General features: G+C 35.6%; 1 protein-coding gene and 1 non-coding gene across 2 annotated transcripts in view; one reads left to right on the top strand and one right to left on the bottom strand.

Moving 5' to 3' along the window:
* Positions 1-791: 791 nt before the first annotated feature.
* The window catches only part of Taf7 (TATA-box binding protein associated factor 7), a 38,247-nt gene continuing 20,350 nt past the window's right edge, over positions 792-18,688 (bottom strand). The window contains exons 5-9 of the mRNA XM_081752617.1: positions 17,170-17,374; positions 14,479-14,630; positions 10,583-10,817; positions 8,287-8,459; positions 792-2,896 (exon numbers count right to left, since the gene is read on the bottom strand). Of these exons, the coding sequence (XP_081608743.1) occupies positions 2,861-2,896; positions 8,287-8,459; positions 10,583-10,817; positions 14,479-14,630; positions 17,170-17,374 (801 nt within the window). The 3' untranslated portion in view covers positions 792-2,860. The remainder of the gene's footprint in view (positions 2,897-8,286; positions 8,460-10,582; positions 10,818-14,478; positions 14,631-17,169; positions 17,375-18,688) is intronic.
* Positions 14,296-14,368, top strand: TRNAT-GGU (transfer RNA threonine (anticodon GGU)). The gene has a single exon. It is a non-coding gene; the product is annotated as a tRNA-Thr (tRNA).

Here is an 18,688-nt window from a genome sequence, read left to right as displayed (position 1 = left end):
TACCTACAATAATTTTGATACATCTATCTATCTATCTATCAATAGAGGTAAGCTCTTCAACAGTTCCTTGTTGAAGTTTGGATTTCTTTCTTTCAAGTTGCAGTGTTTTCTGATTTTTGGATCAAAAGATCCAATATATTTCGGGCAAAAATTTTCTTCTAGGCCTTATATCTCTAGAACTACATATAGTGTAGTCAAACCAAAACTAATAATTTACTCAGTATGGTGTGCTTACTCCGTAAAATATACGAAAACTTGATTTAGGGGCCGTTCAAAAATTTTTTGGCCCCTGATTCAAAAAATTCAATATATTTCATTCAATCAAACATTTTTTGTACGCCCCATATTTTGAAAACTACGCATCTTGTATCTAAACCAAAATTAACAATTTACTCACTATGATGTGCTTATTCCGTAAAAATAAGAAAATTCGATTTAGGGAACGTAAAAAAAAATGTAGCCCCTGATCCAGAAAATCCAATATATTTCATTCAATTAAAAATTTTCTTGTACGCCTCGTATCTCGAGAACTACATATAATGTTGTCAAACCCAAACTATCTCTTAACTCAGTGTGATGTGCTTATTCCTTAAAAAAAAAAAAAAAAAAAAAAAAAATATGAAAACTCGATTTAGGGGCCGTTCAAAAATGTTGTGGTCCCTGATCCAAAAACTAATTATTGGCCAAGTTCGCAATCTTTTGATGCATTTTTTGGATCATTCCTAAAATTTTTGTTTGTTTCGCTAAATTCCACTGGAGGAAGGAAAAGAATAATAAATAAAAAAGAAAAATACAAAAATATCATTACTTTAATGCCCCAAAGTAGAATCGATTTTTCGATACAAACGATAAAACCATGACATAAAAGGCAAGTGAAAATACAATGCAGGGTGAAAAAGGCAAGATTTATTAAGTAGGATCTATTATTATTACTGCAGGGTGTCCAGTCGCCTCCTTAATATCACGTTGCTCCTGCTGACGGTTAACTTTTTCCCTAACCCATAACTAATCTCCTAATCCAGAGCTCCTTCGTGGGTATATGGTCAGCATATGCGACTTCAGTTCGATTCTTGGTGAAAGCTCATATGGTTTTGCTCTGATTCTATGTTAAGCTGTAGGTCTATATCATACAGTCTCGGTACTGAAAAGGACGTCAAACTTCAAATGAATTAACCAATTACAATGAGTTTTCTTCATCAGTCCTTATCCAGGTCAACTGTGGTATTCACTGCACAGATTTCCTTCCTCAATTTAGCATCTGAGCACAATGCCATGTAACCAGCAAGGTGCGCCAATACCGCCAAAGCCTCCATACTTTTAAATCTTTAAGTTTAGCATCCCATTCAGTAACGAGGCTACATGAAACGTGGACCTACAAATTAACGTGGGATCCGAACCCACGAATGAGCTACCACCACGAATTGAACCCGGATTTCCCATCATGCCACAGGCGCGTACGCTAACCGCTTAACCACGAGGAAGCTCTGCTCCATACTTTTGTATAGCCATCTTTCACAATAACAAAATTAAACGTATATTGTACCGAGTGCAAATATGTATTTGGAATTATATATAAAAATCTACACATTAAACATTTTGTAGTACTCACATACCAGTCACATCTTTATCTACTTACAAAATATGTACATTATTTACAATAAATAAAATGTGTTGTACCCATTTCTTACACAGACACATTAAAAAATATTGCAATTCTCTCTTAAAATGAGAACCCCTTTATACTACCCCAATGTGGACCTCCAAAAATACAATGTTGTAATATCTTGTATTCGTAAAATCCACACAAAAGGCACAATATAATTATACGAGGTTTGTTCAAAAAGAAAACGAAGTTTAAAATAGTGCGTCAACCGGCAAAGGGATCGCGCTCCGGGTACTGAGCGCACTTAGCGGCGAGTTGACACTACAAACTGCCTCGTTTCGCTATGATGGTTAGTCGCTGGGCTACAGCCACTGAAGTGAGCACGTGTACAAGCTGTTAGTCGGATTAATGATACGGTGGCAATGAAAAAAGTTGAAGAACAACGTGTGTGTGTGGGAGTTTGTAATTTTGGCAGATCATTTACAGATACATTTCAATTGCTTTTTAATTCGTTGAGGGTCTCCTCGTCCAAACAAAGCACGCATGAGTCGGTCCAAGATCAAAGTGATATTCTGTACTGTACCATGTGGTCAGATGATAAATCAACAATTTTTAGCGTGATTGAGGGATGTTCTGCGCAGGAAGGGGCCTAAATTGTAGGAAAACCAGACCTGGATGGTGCACCGTGTCAAAGCGCCTACTCACGCAGTTATCTGGCAAAACATCAGACTCCCGTTGTGTTCCATCCACCCTATTCTCCGGACCTAGCCCGAATAGACTTCTCCTGTTTCCCAAACTTAAAACCACGTAGAAAGAACGTAGTTTCCAAATCACAGAGGAGATTTAGGACAATGTGACAAGAGACCTGCGTATCATCCCACAAAGTGCACTCCAGAAGGCTTTCCAAAACTGGCAGAAACGTTAGGAACGGTGTAATACCATTAGAGGGGACAGTGCTTAAAATATTGTGCAATGAGCAATAAATATGTTACACCGAAAGTTCAGTTTCTTTTTGAACACACCTCATATTTTCGAATATTACTGTACCTTTAGCAAATAATTACATCTTTATATGTAATATACATTTTATACACATTGGAGATCACGGAGCACTATTCTTTTATATACATTATAGATACAGCTCAAGTCCAATGAATTACTTTCTTGTTCTCGTAGAAATAATACTTTGTCTCATCAGAGGAGAATTACTTCGTTATTCTCCTCAGATTCCTTTTGCTATTCCTTGTCAGCCGTTAGTCAAGGAAGATGCAGCAAGGAACTCAATTCTTGATACTGAAAAATAAGTTAATAAATTAATCTAGTAACATTTGAGGAAACAGTACCTTAGTCAATTTTGTTACTTCCTAATTGACAATTAAAAGAAATACAAATACAAGAATGGTGCATAAGCCAGACTCAAAAAATAATGACGAAAATGTATAATACCAGAGTTTGCCAAAATTGTAAAGAAAAAAAGATGAGCACTATATACGGGTAGTAGTAACTTTGTATTTATATAAATGTTTTAAGGTCCAAGATGAGCAATATAAACAGTACTTATGTTTTGACGCATCTATATATTAAAATTTTAGGTTTATATGTTTGTGTCTAAAAAAAAGTTTCTATGTTTCTCTTCAATTCTTTCGACAATGAGATTTCGAGAACCACAAGTGCTAGAAACGTGCCGTTTTCACTGGTCGAGTTCAAATTTTGTGTAGATTGTCCAGTTCTAATTGAATATTTAAATACGTGGCCGTTATTTCTTTATTACATTTTTAGAGGTACTCTGGAAGTATTGAAATTTTAAAAAAGTAAAGCATAATACCCTACGAGTTATACATTGCAACACTACATAGTTATATAGGGGTTATATGTCTCTCAGGTATTTGTTTCATGGCCAAATGATAATGAAAAACGAAAGATAACCGTTTCTGCAGTCCATGATGAATATTGTTTGGAGCGTTTTGCCCAATGAACACCATATATCACTGACATTATAGTTAATTGTGTATGTAATGTATTTGCTTATTACATACTGCATGCAAGAAGAAAGAAAACACTGATCATACATGAATTAGAAACTCCAAGCGGAAGTAAGCTCACATCTTGCAAACGGTGCGAGATATTGAAAAGATAATCGAAAAAATCTCCCCTTTACGGTACCTCTTGCCGACTTTTATCAAGACATCTTTCACTTGTGTCTGTAAGGAACATGTACAGATGTTGTGAGGAATGACAAGGAGATTCATGTTCATATGTGAATGATGCGCTGTGTAGAGAGCGCAGGTTCAGCTAGTCTTTATACAATTTTGAGTGCCCATTGAAAAATGGGGAGGAAGGTCTTGTTAATGTAAATTCCTTGTATTCGAACAACTCTTCTTTTGAATGATCTACTACTGCTAATACTTTGCACTGCAAAATAAATTTGCAAAATGAAAATCTGAGATGAAAAAAAAAGTTACATGTGAGTTTCCCAGACCTACTGACAAAAGCAACAGAGAGTGCTGAAACAGTTTAGTGCAATTAAAATCTGGGCGCAGAAAGTTGTCATACTTTTTATAAAAAAACATAAATAGTATGCCCGTTTGGCCTTAAGCCGAAGTTTAGCAAGGGTACATTCTGCATCCCTGTTGATCCACCTTCCAGCGCTTATGGCATTTCTAGGGAACATGTTTGGCACTCTCTTTAATTTCGGCATGGATACATGGATTTCGGCATGGATACATGTTCCCAGAAGCACATAATTGGCCTCTTCAAATCTGTTCTCTTGCATAGGTTGTATGTTTACACTGGGAACAAACACAAGTGAGAGAGATCTAGTTAATGAACAGAACAGAACTACGGTGATAAGACCAGCATGAATCCTTGCACGACATCCACAATCACAACGAGGTACTCAAGATAATGATTAAACATGTAAAGCATTAGGAGAAGCATTACAGGGCTCATAGTTGTCTGGTCTCTTCTAAATAGTTGAAAAGTGACTAAAAGCACATGAAAAAGTTACCAAAATCTCATCAAAAAGTAACTTTACACCTTGCTGCCAAACGCCATAAATTGAACTTTATTTTTTTAATTTTTATTTATTTATTTTATTTATTATTATTTTTTTTTTAAAGCAAAAGAGGGCCGGTTGGATCATAGCTGAAATACGTAATGTTTTAACATGTTAAGATTAAAATTATTTTACTCAACTTTGTCGGCTAATAAAAAAAATTTGGATTAGTTGTGTTTAGAGGTTCGTTATTAATGACATACTTTGCATGGTTTTGCATTTCAACTTTGATCTGAATGGGGTAAAGCTAAATTGCTATATTTTCATTATGTCCAATAATACAAAATTAAAATAGTGTATTTAATGCATACAATCTAGATTACCATTAACTGGCAATAACATTTTGTCTTGTACGATTGGTTTGTTACAAATTTTGTTTTGGTACCACATGATTGGTAGTAAATTGCAAACAGGTAATATATGTCTTCTCCTTTAACACAATAAGATCAAAGCAAATAATGTGGATTATGTTTATACCCTTATTATGAATTTTTAAAATAAATTACAAATGTTAACTAAAAATACAGTTGCATACAAAATTAAATAAAAATCAGTAACAAGAATGTATGTCCATAACGTACGCTAGAAAACTGTCAATGCAAAACATAAATCACATGAAAAAATTATTTTACCTCCCAAAAAGTAACTTTTAGTGATAAACTTGAAAAAAAAAAAAAAAATAATAACTTTTAGTGACCAACTTGAAAAAAGGTAACTTTTAGTGCCAACTTGAAAAAAGTAACCTTTAGTTAAAAAAATGACTTGCTAAGAGCCCTGGCATCATCTCGCGGTGGGGAAACTACCTGCCAACATTCCTACCTGCGGTGCAGAAATAGTACAGAGTGAAACGATGAATTTAACAAGGATTAACCGCAGCTAACAAAGCAACACGAGCAAATGTCTATTTCGTTGATGTCTCGTAAAGCAAGGATTCATTTCTGGACAGAATGCGGACGTGCGATGTGAGAAGTGGATTCTTTACGATACTTTATGGCGCCATCATTAGTTGGCACTATATGAACCCACAACTGAACACCAGGAAAGATAAAAACTTCCCAAACTGGTTCTTTGTTGCTATAGCAAGTAAAATAAAATGCTTCATACTTACCACAGTAATCCTATAAATTAAAAAACATTTTTGAGGAACAGGGTCCTTATCAGCATTCTTAAATCTGAAAATTGTTTTAAAAAGGAAACACATGTGGGAAGGAGAAATGGATTAAAAATGATTCTAAGTAAATACTCCACTTTACATAAAAATTACATGCGAATGAAACGTCGTAATACTAAGAACCTATCACTGTTCGTTGTTCATTCCATGATTATTGTTATTCCTTTTTCTTTTCAACCAGCGGCAGAATGAGGTGAAAAGGTAACTCCAAATCGTATTAATTTCCTCTTTGTCCAGATCGACTGCAGGGTATAATTTATTCATGTAAAGAGACTCCTTAATTTTGAGACCAATGTAGTTTTTGCTTTATCCATTAAACGCACATTAGCAATATTAGGTTTACTTTCCCCAAGATGTAACGACAGTTCATATAATTGTTGAACGCTGGAGTCCTGTAGAGGTCATTTTCACTTTCCCACATGTTTTTACGTTTTTAACCTCTTTCAGGATTAACAAAGCTGATGATAAATATCGTATTGCTCGAAAACGTTCCTTAATTCTTGGGATTATTGCGGTATGAATCGTTTTATTTTATTTGCTATGTATCACTGCTCGCAGTTTATGCTTCCATGGTAATTTGTTGATTGTTGAGCAGGGCTTGGCAATACTATTTCAGTACTAATATACTATGTATACATAATCACGATAGCGCGAGATAAATGCAATAAGAATATACGCCTTGTACACTCATGTCCAAAATTATTGTCGCATGTCTATAAATATGTTGTTTTAGGAATATAATTTGATAACGAATTCGAACGATATTTCTTTGTAATGATAGTATGTGTATAATCGGCAAAGACGTGTATGTGGTAAATTTCATGTCAAAAGAGCGGTAAATAACAATAAAACGAAAGTAAAAATTTCTCGGCCATTTAGCAACGTTTTGTTTTACTTATTCTAATTTTCGTATTTATAATTATTTTCCTATGAAATTTACCACAAATATACATTTCCTGATTATACACATAGTATCAGTATTAAAAGTACCCTGCAAAATCATTATCAAATTATATTCTAACAAAAAGACAATTATAGATATGCGACAATCATTTTGGACATGAGTGTACATATGCAGTTTTCCTTCAATCTCCCCGAAAACACATGTTCAACCCTTAGCAGAAGAAAGGGTCCTTTTGATTTATATTTCTCGAATCTCAATGCGAACAAGCAAAACCGGTTTCTAGAAAAACCGGAAACTGACACTGTGTGTTTATCGTATACCGCCAGTTTTTAGGTTTACACACACACACACACACACACACACTCAAAAACTACGCATGCGAATTTACACTCAACAATATAGTTTTGTTCAGCTTAATGAGACCTATGAATTAGTAAATGTGACATCTTCCGACATTTTTTTAATTATACGGTATTAATATTGTAAAACTTATATCTTTGATACTATTAGGCAACTAACAGACGAAAACCATATTCACGAAGAAATTAAATGTCGACTAAAAGCAGGGAATTCGTGTTGTTATTCAGTTCAAAATCTCTTGTCGTCGCGAATTCTGTCGAGGAATTTGAAACTTAAAATATATAAAACGATAATCATGCCTGTTGTTCTGTATGGTTGCGAAACGTGGTCTCTTACTCTGAGGGAAGAACATGGACTGAAAGTATTTTAGAACAAGATCCTGAGACGAATATTCGTACACAAGAGGATCGGGAATGGGGAATGGCGGAAACTTCATAACGAGGAACTACATAATTTATACGGTTTACCAAACATTGTTAAGGTCGTCAAGTTTAGGAGGCTTAGGTGAGTAGGTCATGTAGCCAGGGTGGAAGAAAGTAGAAACGCTTTCAAAGTCTTGACTGGAAGACCAATCGGAAAACGACCATTAGGAAGATCTAGGCGCAGATGAGAGGACAATATTAAGATGGATCTCGCAGAAATAGGAATACAAAGCAGAAACTGATCCAATTGGTTAAGGATAGAAATCAGTGCGGAGCTTTTGTGAACGCGGCATTGAACCTCCGGATTTCACAGGCCATAGAGTTAGTAGTTAACTATTATGTAACAAAAATCATATTACAGATTATTTAAATTACAATTGAAGGGTAAGGGGAAAAAAACAAGGAATGTCCATGTATGTGCTTTTTCAGGTGTCCATGTATGTGCTTTGTCCTATATGTTGGTGACTCTTGGTACTATTTGACTGTATATGCCATGCATACGTAGATGTAAAAATGTCCATGTAAAAAGGAGCAAAAGATGTAACTAACCCTATTCTTCTTACGCTGTTTTCAATATTAAATCGCAGTTTTCTCGAAAATGCAGTTTTGTGACATTCCTTCTTTTTTCCCCTTATCGTTCAATTACATACTCAGAGGAAGGGATAGAGTTAAGCGATGAATTATTCCATTGTAAGCAACCGATTTTTAAAGTGTTAAGAGAGGTTCTATTGCGCTAAATGTAAAACCAAAAGTTAATGGAGTCTCCCTTACCTCTTGTTCCTTCTGGAGTTGTTCATTCAAGAGAGAATCAAGAATCTCCTGGAAGCGCTGCCTCAATGCGAGATTTTCAATATTTAACATTTCCATCTCTTTTTGCTGTCGATTGGCTCTCAGTTCTGCCAACTGTTGTTGCAACATCTCTAATCTGGCTCTAACCATGGTAGCTGAAAGGAAAGAAAACTTCTTAATAACCATCTCTATTTATACATTATTAATTTAACTATTCCATTAAAACAAAAGTACGTATCGTAGAATTACAAACTAAAACAACTTATTTTTATTAGCAGTAAAATGGTAAAAAGGAATTACCCAAAAGAAACCTAACTTATTATTTTTAACTTATTTATTCAAATCTTCAATCACCTTCACTCTCCACTTACACTAATACACCTTTTCAATATTTTATTCCATTTTTCAAAACATTGTTTAAATTTATCTTTTGTGATGCTTGACAGCGCCTCCATCGTTGTTTCTTTCTTTACCTCAGCAACATCAGGAAAACGTTTTCCTTTCATATGTCTTTTCATTCAGAAAAAAAAGTCTAGGGGTCATTCCATATGAAATCACCAAATTTGAAATTAAAATGTGGCTCATATGTTTTAAATTTTATTCAAATTTTGTGGTACTCGAACATAACACACCTGTAAAATGTTACAACTCTACCTCAAAGGGAACTGCTGTAGGAGCCATTCGAAATTTGGGGGTTTTGTGCAAAAAACCACTTAAGTCCGCCTTCGACTTAAAGTACTGAAACTGCTAGATCTCTGGAGAGAAACTGCTAGATTTCTGAAAGAGGCTCACCTAACACCAACCTCAAATTTTCAAACTAAGTAGCTCTGGTGTTCCTCTTTAACATAAAAAAAAGGAAGGGAGGTTCAAGTTGGTATGTTCAAGAAAAACAAATTATGACACAACGTAAGTTGAGGGCGGATTTAGGCACTTTTTGCTCAAAACCCCCAAATTTCCAATGACTGTTTCCAATTTTCCGTATTGAAAATGTTTATAATTGTCAAGACTGAAGTGATTGAATAAATGAACTGTGTCAGAAATTTGAAACTTCAAGTACCATTGCTGAAAAGACTCAGATTCTGTCATTAGTTCCAAAATCATGAGCGACCATGAAAACTGTTGAAACATTTCAAACCACCGAGTATCTCGTTCGTAGACTCATCCAACCAGATGATAGCCTTTCACTGCTCCATTGTCCAGTTTTGATCGGCGTTGCACTACTGTCTCCGTATAGCAGCATGGTCAACAATCATGTGATTTGGGAATTGCCATAAATAGCCTGCTTGTGGAGTTCTCTTCTGACTGTTTTAATGCTAACAAGTTTTGTAAGCACTGTTTTCAGCTTAGCAGTGACTTTCGGCGCCGTGGTGATCTTCTGCTTGGTCACAATCCTACCCAATGTGCGTCTGTCTCTATCAGCCAACATACACTTGCGTCCACGCTGGTGCTTCGCTGATGCGGCTTTTCCGGAACACTTGTAGACAGTCATGATCTTCGAGACTGTGTCTCTTGATAAACCAAATATTTCCGCTACTTTCGTTACGGAAGCTCCCACTATACGCACACACATAATTTGCCCTCTTTGAAACTCGGTCAGCTCAGGACGATAACCTGAACGGACCGGTCGTTGAACTTAACTGGCTGGTCCATCTGTTCGATTGGCAGGTAGTATACATCATAGGATGTGCCAGTGACCACAATGATACCTACCATTCAGACGCAAATCGTGTTTAAAATGGCTACCTTTTTTATAGCAAGTGTTTCCATATTTTTGTCCATTCCCTGTACTTGTTACTAATTAGTATTTCCATGTTTATATTTAAATTGCAACATTTTTTGTATACGAGGGTAATCCCAAAAGTAATGTCTCCAAAGCGCTGAGGACGCAAAAGAAAAAAAATGTTCGTGAGGATGTTGGCAACACTGATGAGTTTGTTGTTTTTCTTCACTCCCATACAAGACTGCGCTCAGTTCTGGTTTGACAGCCACTTGTAATGGAGCTCCCGCCTGGCGTCAGCACCAAGTTTGAAGTTCGCGCAGGTATTCGGTTTTGGAACGTAAAAGATGTTAAATCGATTGAAATTCATTGCAAATTGACGGAAGTGTCCCTAAAGGTATAATAATTACAATTTGAAAGAGTAAATTAACACTCTGAAAACATATGCTTGAGAACACTATGAATTTCTTTAAGTGCTTTCGATTTTTTTTTTTTTAATTCTAATTTTTGTATATCTACAACATAAAGACACATCGATATAACTACTATATATTGCCATACCTTTAGGCACTTGTCCAGAGTGGTAATCATCACCTTCCGACATTTCATTCTTAATTTCAAAGTCAATTGCAAGAGGGTCTGATTTCAGACTGTAATTGGTTTCCATTACCTCCGATGGTTCTTGCTTCACGGAAGATGTACTTGGTTTAGGAGATGGCCGCTCATACGGTGCTCTGGAACTAAACATTTCTTTGCTGAACTGAGTCACCAATGGTGGTCTTGTATCTAGAGGATCCTACAGGGTTAAAAGAAAAATATTATTAACGATAACCAAAACACTCGAATAATATGATAACAGTATTTCTCTATGATCATTCCTATATATTATACAAAACAAAGATTGTCTATTGCAGTGGTTCTCAAAGTGGGGTCCGCGAGACCTAGCCAGTGGGTCCGCGATGCCTAAAAATGGAAATGTGTTGTAATAAAATGGAACTCACAGCTGTACCTACGTTTGTAAATTCAATGTTTTCCTACTTTACTAAATTTCTGCCTGTGAGTATGAAGAGTTATCTAAAAATACATTGCAATATTTGATGCCTTTTCCTACCAATGTGAACAGACCTTTTCTGCTCTTTGCAGTATTAAAACCTTAAAGCGAAATCGTCTTCATGTGGAAAAGGACATAAGATTGATGGTTACGAAACTTATTACAGATGCAATTATGGAAAAATAGAAATAATTTAATTTCTCACATTAGTGACCCCACATTTGAGAACACTTTTATCAAGTGGATTACTTAAAAAAAAAAAAAAAAAAGTATTGAAAGGTACTGTATTTTCAATTGAAATTTCGTTCACTAGGAAACAATCATGTATCTTTAGAGTAAATTACTTATTGCATTATTTTTCTTGATCTTTTTCTTGTCAGTGGTAATTTTAATTAGTATATTTTTTAATACCATACGATATTTCACAGAGCGTTGCAGGGGGTCCGCAGATCACTTTCCGAATGATAGGGGGTCCGCGTTATCGAAAAGTTTGAGAATCACTGGTCTATTGTATTACTATAATGTAAGTCGCTAGAGGAGCAATTTTATAAATAAACATACAAAGTATTGTCTTACCTTGCTCTTACCTCTATCCTGTTAAACAAACAAACAGTTTAAACATATATTTTTCGCAAAACATAGATGTAAATATATATGGGACTTACAACACATTTTTCTTAGTTCATATTTAGCTCCTGGCGAACTGAACTCAACAGCTCTGTCAAGTATGTTAAAAAGATTGATTTATATGACTACAAATGGGAAACTTGAGGCTTGTTCGTCATATCTGGTTTTGGCTAGATACATCCCAGCAAATTACTCGTTGTTGGGAATGGATACTTGTATGGCACGTTCAGATAATTATGACTTGAAAAATACACTTCTGGTATAGTCTATACGTTGTCTCAACATGCACTATTGAAGTAATGAAACATAGTTGTTCAATCACGTTATGCAAGAACAGGGATCTTGCAGGTTCAATTATATATATATATATATATATATATATATATATATATATATATATATATATATATATATATATATATATAACTTGACTTCAGAAGTATTCTATAACAACATGAAATTCTTGTGAAGTTGGCCTCCTACAGTCGACTCTTCCTCACCAAGTTCACAATTTCTCTTCAGCATATTTTTCTTTACTGATTTCGGTTTTATTCTCATAAATATTGCCATTTTTTTCGCTTTTTAAAAAGATTCCATAGCTGTCTGCGAACAAAATTACGTATTTCTACATAAAACACGTATAAATATGGTCAAAGTTTTCAAATAGGAAAAGGAAAACAGCAGTTTATTTGAATTAAAACTAATTAAACAAGATTAATGCAAAATCATGACCAACACTGACCTTCGCGCCCCGAAGTTACTGAAATTTACAAGCAAACCGTTTTCTGCTTTTTCACGTTCGGTTTGGTATCAGTGGCTAGCTCGTTTTAATCACTTTTCTGTTTCAGACGTATGTTGCTTCAAGTCTCTCAGTTACGCAACCAACATCCTCTTCTCAGCTTCCTTTTTGTTGTGCTCACTTATCTTTTCCTTCTGGTGGTTCAGGGACTCTTCGTAGCGTCTCCTAGAGCCTTCCATATAAAGCATAATCTTTCTGTTCCGCGTGTTTAATACCTCCTGCCTCTTGTACTTGGTCATGAATATGCCTTTGTACTACAATAGTCTTTACATGCATATTTTCCTTAAGAGTGATTATGACGGAAAACACTCCTTCGACCGTTGAATTTCCATGCGACAGTGACAGCCCAATTTTTACTATCTTTCTTAAATATCTGTATTCTTTAGTGGCAGCAAGACTCTTGTAAGCACCATCAAGTTCTAAATCGTTCGAACTCTGGAAGCTGAAGAAAGAGATGCATTCTTTCGTATAGATTCCAGTAAACACACCATCTATAATATCAGACATATGAAGTTCGTCTAGAAGAAGAGAAAACCTCTTGTGACCTAGATGGGATGAATATTGAATTACCTGAGGATCTAACGAAGACAGGTTCTTAACTTCTTTGTATTCTAAAGAACTTACAGACTTTTAACTGTTTTCTATTTTTAAAAAAAACTTCTGTTGACGTTCGACAATCACTGAGGTTAGGATCAAGTGGCAATCATGTAAAAATTCACGTTTCAGTTGTTTTTTTGGCCTCTATTTCTATTTGTGCGAGAAAACGTCTGGCAGCAAACCTAATATCAACATTTCTGCTTACAATAAGATTTTACGTTTCTGTTACATTCAACATTTAATACCCCTATATGTGTTCATTTCAGCAGTATTGTTTTCACACATAGGATCATGAGATCTTGTAAAAGTTTCCCTATAGCATCAAAGACAAACGGGGCCATTTGTCTTAAAATCTAAAACGCATACACGAAAGGCTGGCTTCAATGGGTAACATTTTGCAGAAAGTCAGTTTGCATTTTATAAATGGATCGCTTGCTACCCTCTTCAGTGTTTTTATAGGTCTTATATGTTTGGCAGCTTTTGCTGTAGAAATTTAACTACTTAGATCCAAATTTCCACTGTTCTCTGAGAAAATAAATAAATAAATAAATAAATAAATAAATAAATAATAATAATAATAAGCATAAGCATTTTCCAACCAACGAACGCCGCAGAACTTCACAGGAAATTCTGTACATCCCGTGATCTCAGTAAACTTTCCTCCTGGAGATTCACTGAATAACAAGTTCAACTGATATGGTAGGTTACACATATTCCAGTCTACCGATTCATCGTTAACACCAATGATTCATAACATTATATGCAAAGAATTGTGAAGTTACTCCTTGACCACCTTTATTAATGGCTCTAACATCACTTACAGAATGGGGGTGGCTACCAACTCGGATTAAGCGCCTATTGTCTTGGAATTCCTAATTCCCTAGCAAAATGACAGAACTGATCGAAAATTTATCAATATCAACGAAATTTCATAAACCAGCACGATAAAATTTCTTAACAATCTAAAATACTCACCATTCTGCAAATTGAATTTCAATAAATTTGAGTGTATTCAAAAGCACCAGCCATCTTTAGCACTCACTCAAATATACTGAGATGCTGGTTTATAAAGTGTGGGATAAAGATCAACATAGATTGTTATCACATATGCTTCATACGTTTATTTACATGATTTTCAACATTTCCAGTGGAAAGTCCCGACCTCGAGAGTGAAAGAGTGAATGGCTATTCTAGGAAGAGGACTGGGTGGCATAGTGGTTAACGCATCGGCAGGGTATGCCGAAGGTTCCGGGTTCGAGTCCCGGTCTAGTCGGTTACTTTTTCACTCTTTGTGCGTTTCCAGTTTAGTTTCACTTCAAAGCTAAAAAATAAATAAAAAAAAGTATATAGTTGTTTGTTATGCTTAGAAAATACTGTACTCACTTGTAAAGATGTCGCTACAGTCGAATCTGACATCCTGCTATCTTCTGCGGACAAACGACTATTCTCTTCTTCTAGCTCCATTATGTTAATATTGGTATTCTCCTCCTCCTCTTCAGAATCGCTCACAGGTTCTCCAAATATATCGTGTTCAGCTATAAATAAAACATTAGAAATTTATTACAATGTGTTGTTGCAACCATGTCTAATTTATTGCGTCTCCACATTTATTAACCCTTTATTGGGCAGTGTTGCTCTCAATCATTTAATTGGCATTATTGCTTTCATACAATATTCATATAAATGATTTGCGGGTCGCTTCTTTAGATACTTCTAATCTTTGTCAACAGGAGACAGTCAAATTTAGTATTGTAGAAGCTTTATCTCTTACGTTTCGCGAAAATTCTTTTTATTTATTTGTTTATTTTTTATTTGTGGTTTCTTGCTCTGTAGGAAAATATTTCAATGAAACTGTTGGTAATTACTGAGAGTATTCTTATGATATTTTACCATAATAGTGCAATGCTGCTCAGTAGCTACACATAAGACCTATTTTATGACAATGTTGCTTTAAAATAAACACCCTGTATTTTGTAACCAAAGTACAAATATACTTTAAAAATTACGAAATTATGCTCAGGAAGACATGGTTCAATCATAAAATCAAACTAAATATTTTAATGGTAATGCTATTAATGTTGTCCATTAAAGGGTTAAAAAAGGCATGAAAACGCAACTTTAAAGAACAAATAGATCAAAGAAATATACATGCAGCGACATACATTTAAAAAAACTTGTAATTGAGGCCTGCGGACGAATAACGAGACAAACGCCAGCAAGAAAACTGTGCAAGGAGACAATTAAAAGGCTTCAACTTATTTTCCACTCATCTATGACGACAGAAGAGGTAATTTAAAACTCTTCAGCTCATTTTGCACCCACCTAGGGCGACACGAGAGCCAATTTAAAATGTGTCAGCTCATTTTGCATCCACTTACGACGACAGGAGAGGAAATTTAAAGAGCTTCATCTCATTTCGCACCCACCTAGGGCGATAAAAGAGGCAGGCAATTAAAAAGGCTTAAGCTCATTTTGCATCCATCTTGGACGACAGGAGTGGCAATTAAATAGGCTTCAGGTCATCTTTCATCTAAGACGACAGAGGAGGCAATTTAAAAGGCCTCAACTCATCTTGCATTTACTTAGGATGGTCTGTACATATGCCTCGTTGTTCCACTCAACTTTTCACGAATAAAAAGGTTACAGTAATTCATCTCCTCTCATCAGTTTTTCCAGTATCTCGACGCTGCTCTGACAATCTCAAATTTCGTCGATTTGGCGCTTGTCGCTTTGCTCGTCCGAAGGCTTCCATTGCTGAAGGAAAACAAGAAACTTCAGTGCGCTTTTGTTCTAACAGAGAGGTCATGGATACTACTCAGAAACTGATTAAATTTTTATTTATATGTTCTCTCTTTCGTATCGTTTGTGGCCAAGTGACTAGTGAGCATGCTTTCTGTACTCGTGGCCCTGAATTCGACTACCTCGGATATAAATTCGAGTACTGACTCGAACCAACTTTAAACAGTTATCTCTATCGTATAGATTCAATACTGAAAAGCGGCACTAAACTTCAAACGATCGATTTTCAATCTCTTCAACATCAGTTTCACTTAATTCTGATGAATATTATTCTTCGGAAGCAATTCATTCGAGAAAACAACTCGATCAGAGACTATTATACTGATTTGTATATATATATATTTAACGCCTTAGGCATAGAGCTCTTTGAATCTTATTGTATTCATAAACAACCGAGGATGGGGCATGAGAAAAAATGGCTGTTTCCGTATTAATTTTTCGGTTAGGCTCAGAGACTATGAAGGAGCATTTTGTTTTATGATGTGGAATTAGTAACGTCTCCTTTTACATAAACGCAAACTGCCCGACTTTTAATTGTGAAGATTTTATTAAATAACTATGGCGTAAATAGTTATGACTTTTTGGAGGTAGATAATAATTAAAGGTATAAAATCTGCTTTTATATATATATAATCAATAAAAACAAGTTCATGGAGTGACTGTGGATTGTTTTGTGAGGAGAAAGGATTAAATTGAACCTAATGTGAATTCTAGTAGTATACCAACAGTTTCTCCGTATTTTAGATCGACCAATGAAAGCAACAGAGTGGCTGTTGAAATTACTTCAACATTGAACTTCATAGAAGCATGAACCACTTAATGAAATATTTACCTAACTATTGAGAGAACGTTATTTTGACTCATTATAGTAAAGTACTATTTTGACGTACTTAAAGACAAAGAGATTAGCGGAAGACCATGGCAGAATATTTATGATGATGATAATGATAGTAAAATATGATTTTCATACTCGGAGATACAATTTCCTTCAGAGTGGAGAGTGAAGTATTGAATCTCTTACACTTAAGCTTCCTTGCGCTTCACCCAAGAAGGGTTACGGCTAGTGAGATGGCACAGAATCAAGTGAATAACATACGGTCAGTACACCACCTTCCAATTTCATTTTTTCTAGCTTTATAGGCTGGAGTTTGCTCCTCCGTGACAGAAACAATTCTCAATTACCTCACAATAATAGATCAAAATAGAAAATTACGTATCTTCATCGGGAATTGAAACCAGACTATATGCGCTAAAACAAGTACATATTTAACTTACCGAATCCTCCACTATGTTGGTTACTCGTTTCAAGCGAAGTGTCTCCATCCTTTGTGGTTGTCGTGCCTCCTTCCTCTTTGACCAATCCTTGTCGTGCTCCTTTATCATCATCTTCGTTAATTACCTCCCATTTCACGTTCACTGCATCATTGTCTACTCGCAACAGACGCTTCACTTCCTTTTCGATCTCAGGAGCTTCCACGTACTGAAAATTTAATTCAATAAATAAATGATTTCTATACATTAAATCACACAAAATAATTCCTCTCATATTAAATTATCCTCTCAAGTACACCATTTCCAGTCAGCAAAATCTCAACAGAAGATGTGAAAAGAAATTCATACACAAAATCAATGTTTGCAACCTAAGCCTTATATATATATATATATATCCCCGGTTCTGTTGTGAGCTAAAGCATGCGCATTGGCTATTTCTGTTTTATTTTGTTTATAAATACAGTTTTTCTTTTTTCAATCAGCAATGACAATATCGGCGTACACTTACTTCAGGAAATTCCACTATGTGACGACCGTTCATGCTTTCTATTTAGTGACCCTACACTCTGGGTATCACTTGGCAGCGAAGTTTCGATTGGAGAAGGCTGGCACGCAGTTTAGACTTACCAGTTTCTTCTACCACTTGTTGATGGCAGAGGAACTTGGAATGAGAGGTGTGGCTAGATATTTTGGCCTTGATGCAGCCACACCCAATTTGGCTCCCTTCCAAAAAGGCGAGGAATATCATGGCAATTAAATGTCAACACGTTAGTCTGATAATAATTGGAATTCACCGGTATTTGTGACGACATGGTGTATCTTTAACTCCCCTGCAACTAGCATGAATCCTTGTCGAAACATCCTCTACAATGAATATCATTTCTGAATTCTTTACTATCACATTATCTGTAGAAAATTACACACGGGCTGTTGCAGCCATTTTAAGGTAAGCACATGCCTCGTCTAGTGTGACAACGTATTACCATCCGTTGCCCGCTAGATGGTGCTCGCAGAGCAGTCGACGATTAGGCGACATTCTGCAATGTGTTTTGAACATGTTCCTTTAGATGCTTCAACTCCAAGTCACGATGAATCATGGTGTAAATTTTCTCGAAGGATGATCCAACACAGTTTGCAATAGGTGATAAGAACCTGTACTTTCTGAATAATAGTTTGTGTCTCGGTCGTAGCAGGACGGAATTGGCTTATTTTTGCCCTAAATGAATCATCCCACTCATCGCCTGGACATCTTCATTATAGCACTAGAACTATATTTGGCATCGAGACGCACCGTTATGTAGCCAGATGAATCTACCATGGGATTCTTCAACACGAACATTCATCACACCAGTCAAGGATAAGCCGAGGCTCAATGTATTTATACGATGTAATTCACTTCACTCTTGGCGATAGTATCGCTCGTGAAAATTATCAGATTGGAAACAACCTGCATAGGTTTATTTCAATACCTACTGCTGCTTGTAAATCAGTAAATAATTTAATTTGACACGATCAACAACTC

This window comes from Thermobia domestica, chromosome 3, assembly GCF_964235325.1.
Source record: "Thermobia domestica chromosome 3, izTheDome1.hap1.1, whole genome shotgun sequence".
NCBI classification, from domain to species: domain Eukaryota; kingdom Metazoa; phylum Arthropoda; class Insecta; order Zygentoma; family Lepismatidae; genus Thermobia; species Thermobia domestica.
This window is presented reverse-complemented; position numbering and strand designations above follow the sequence as displayed.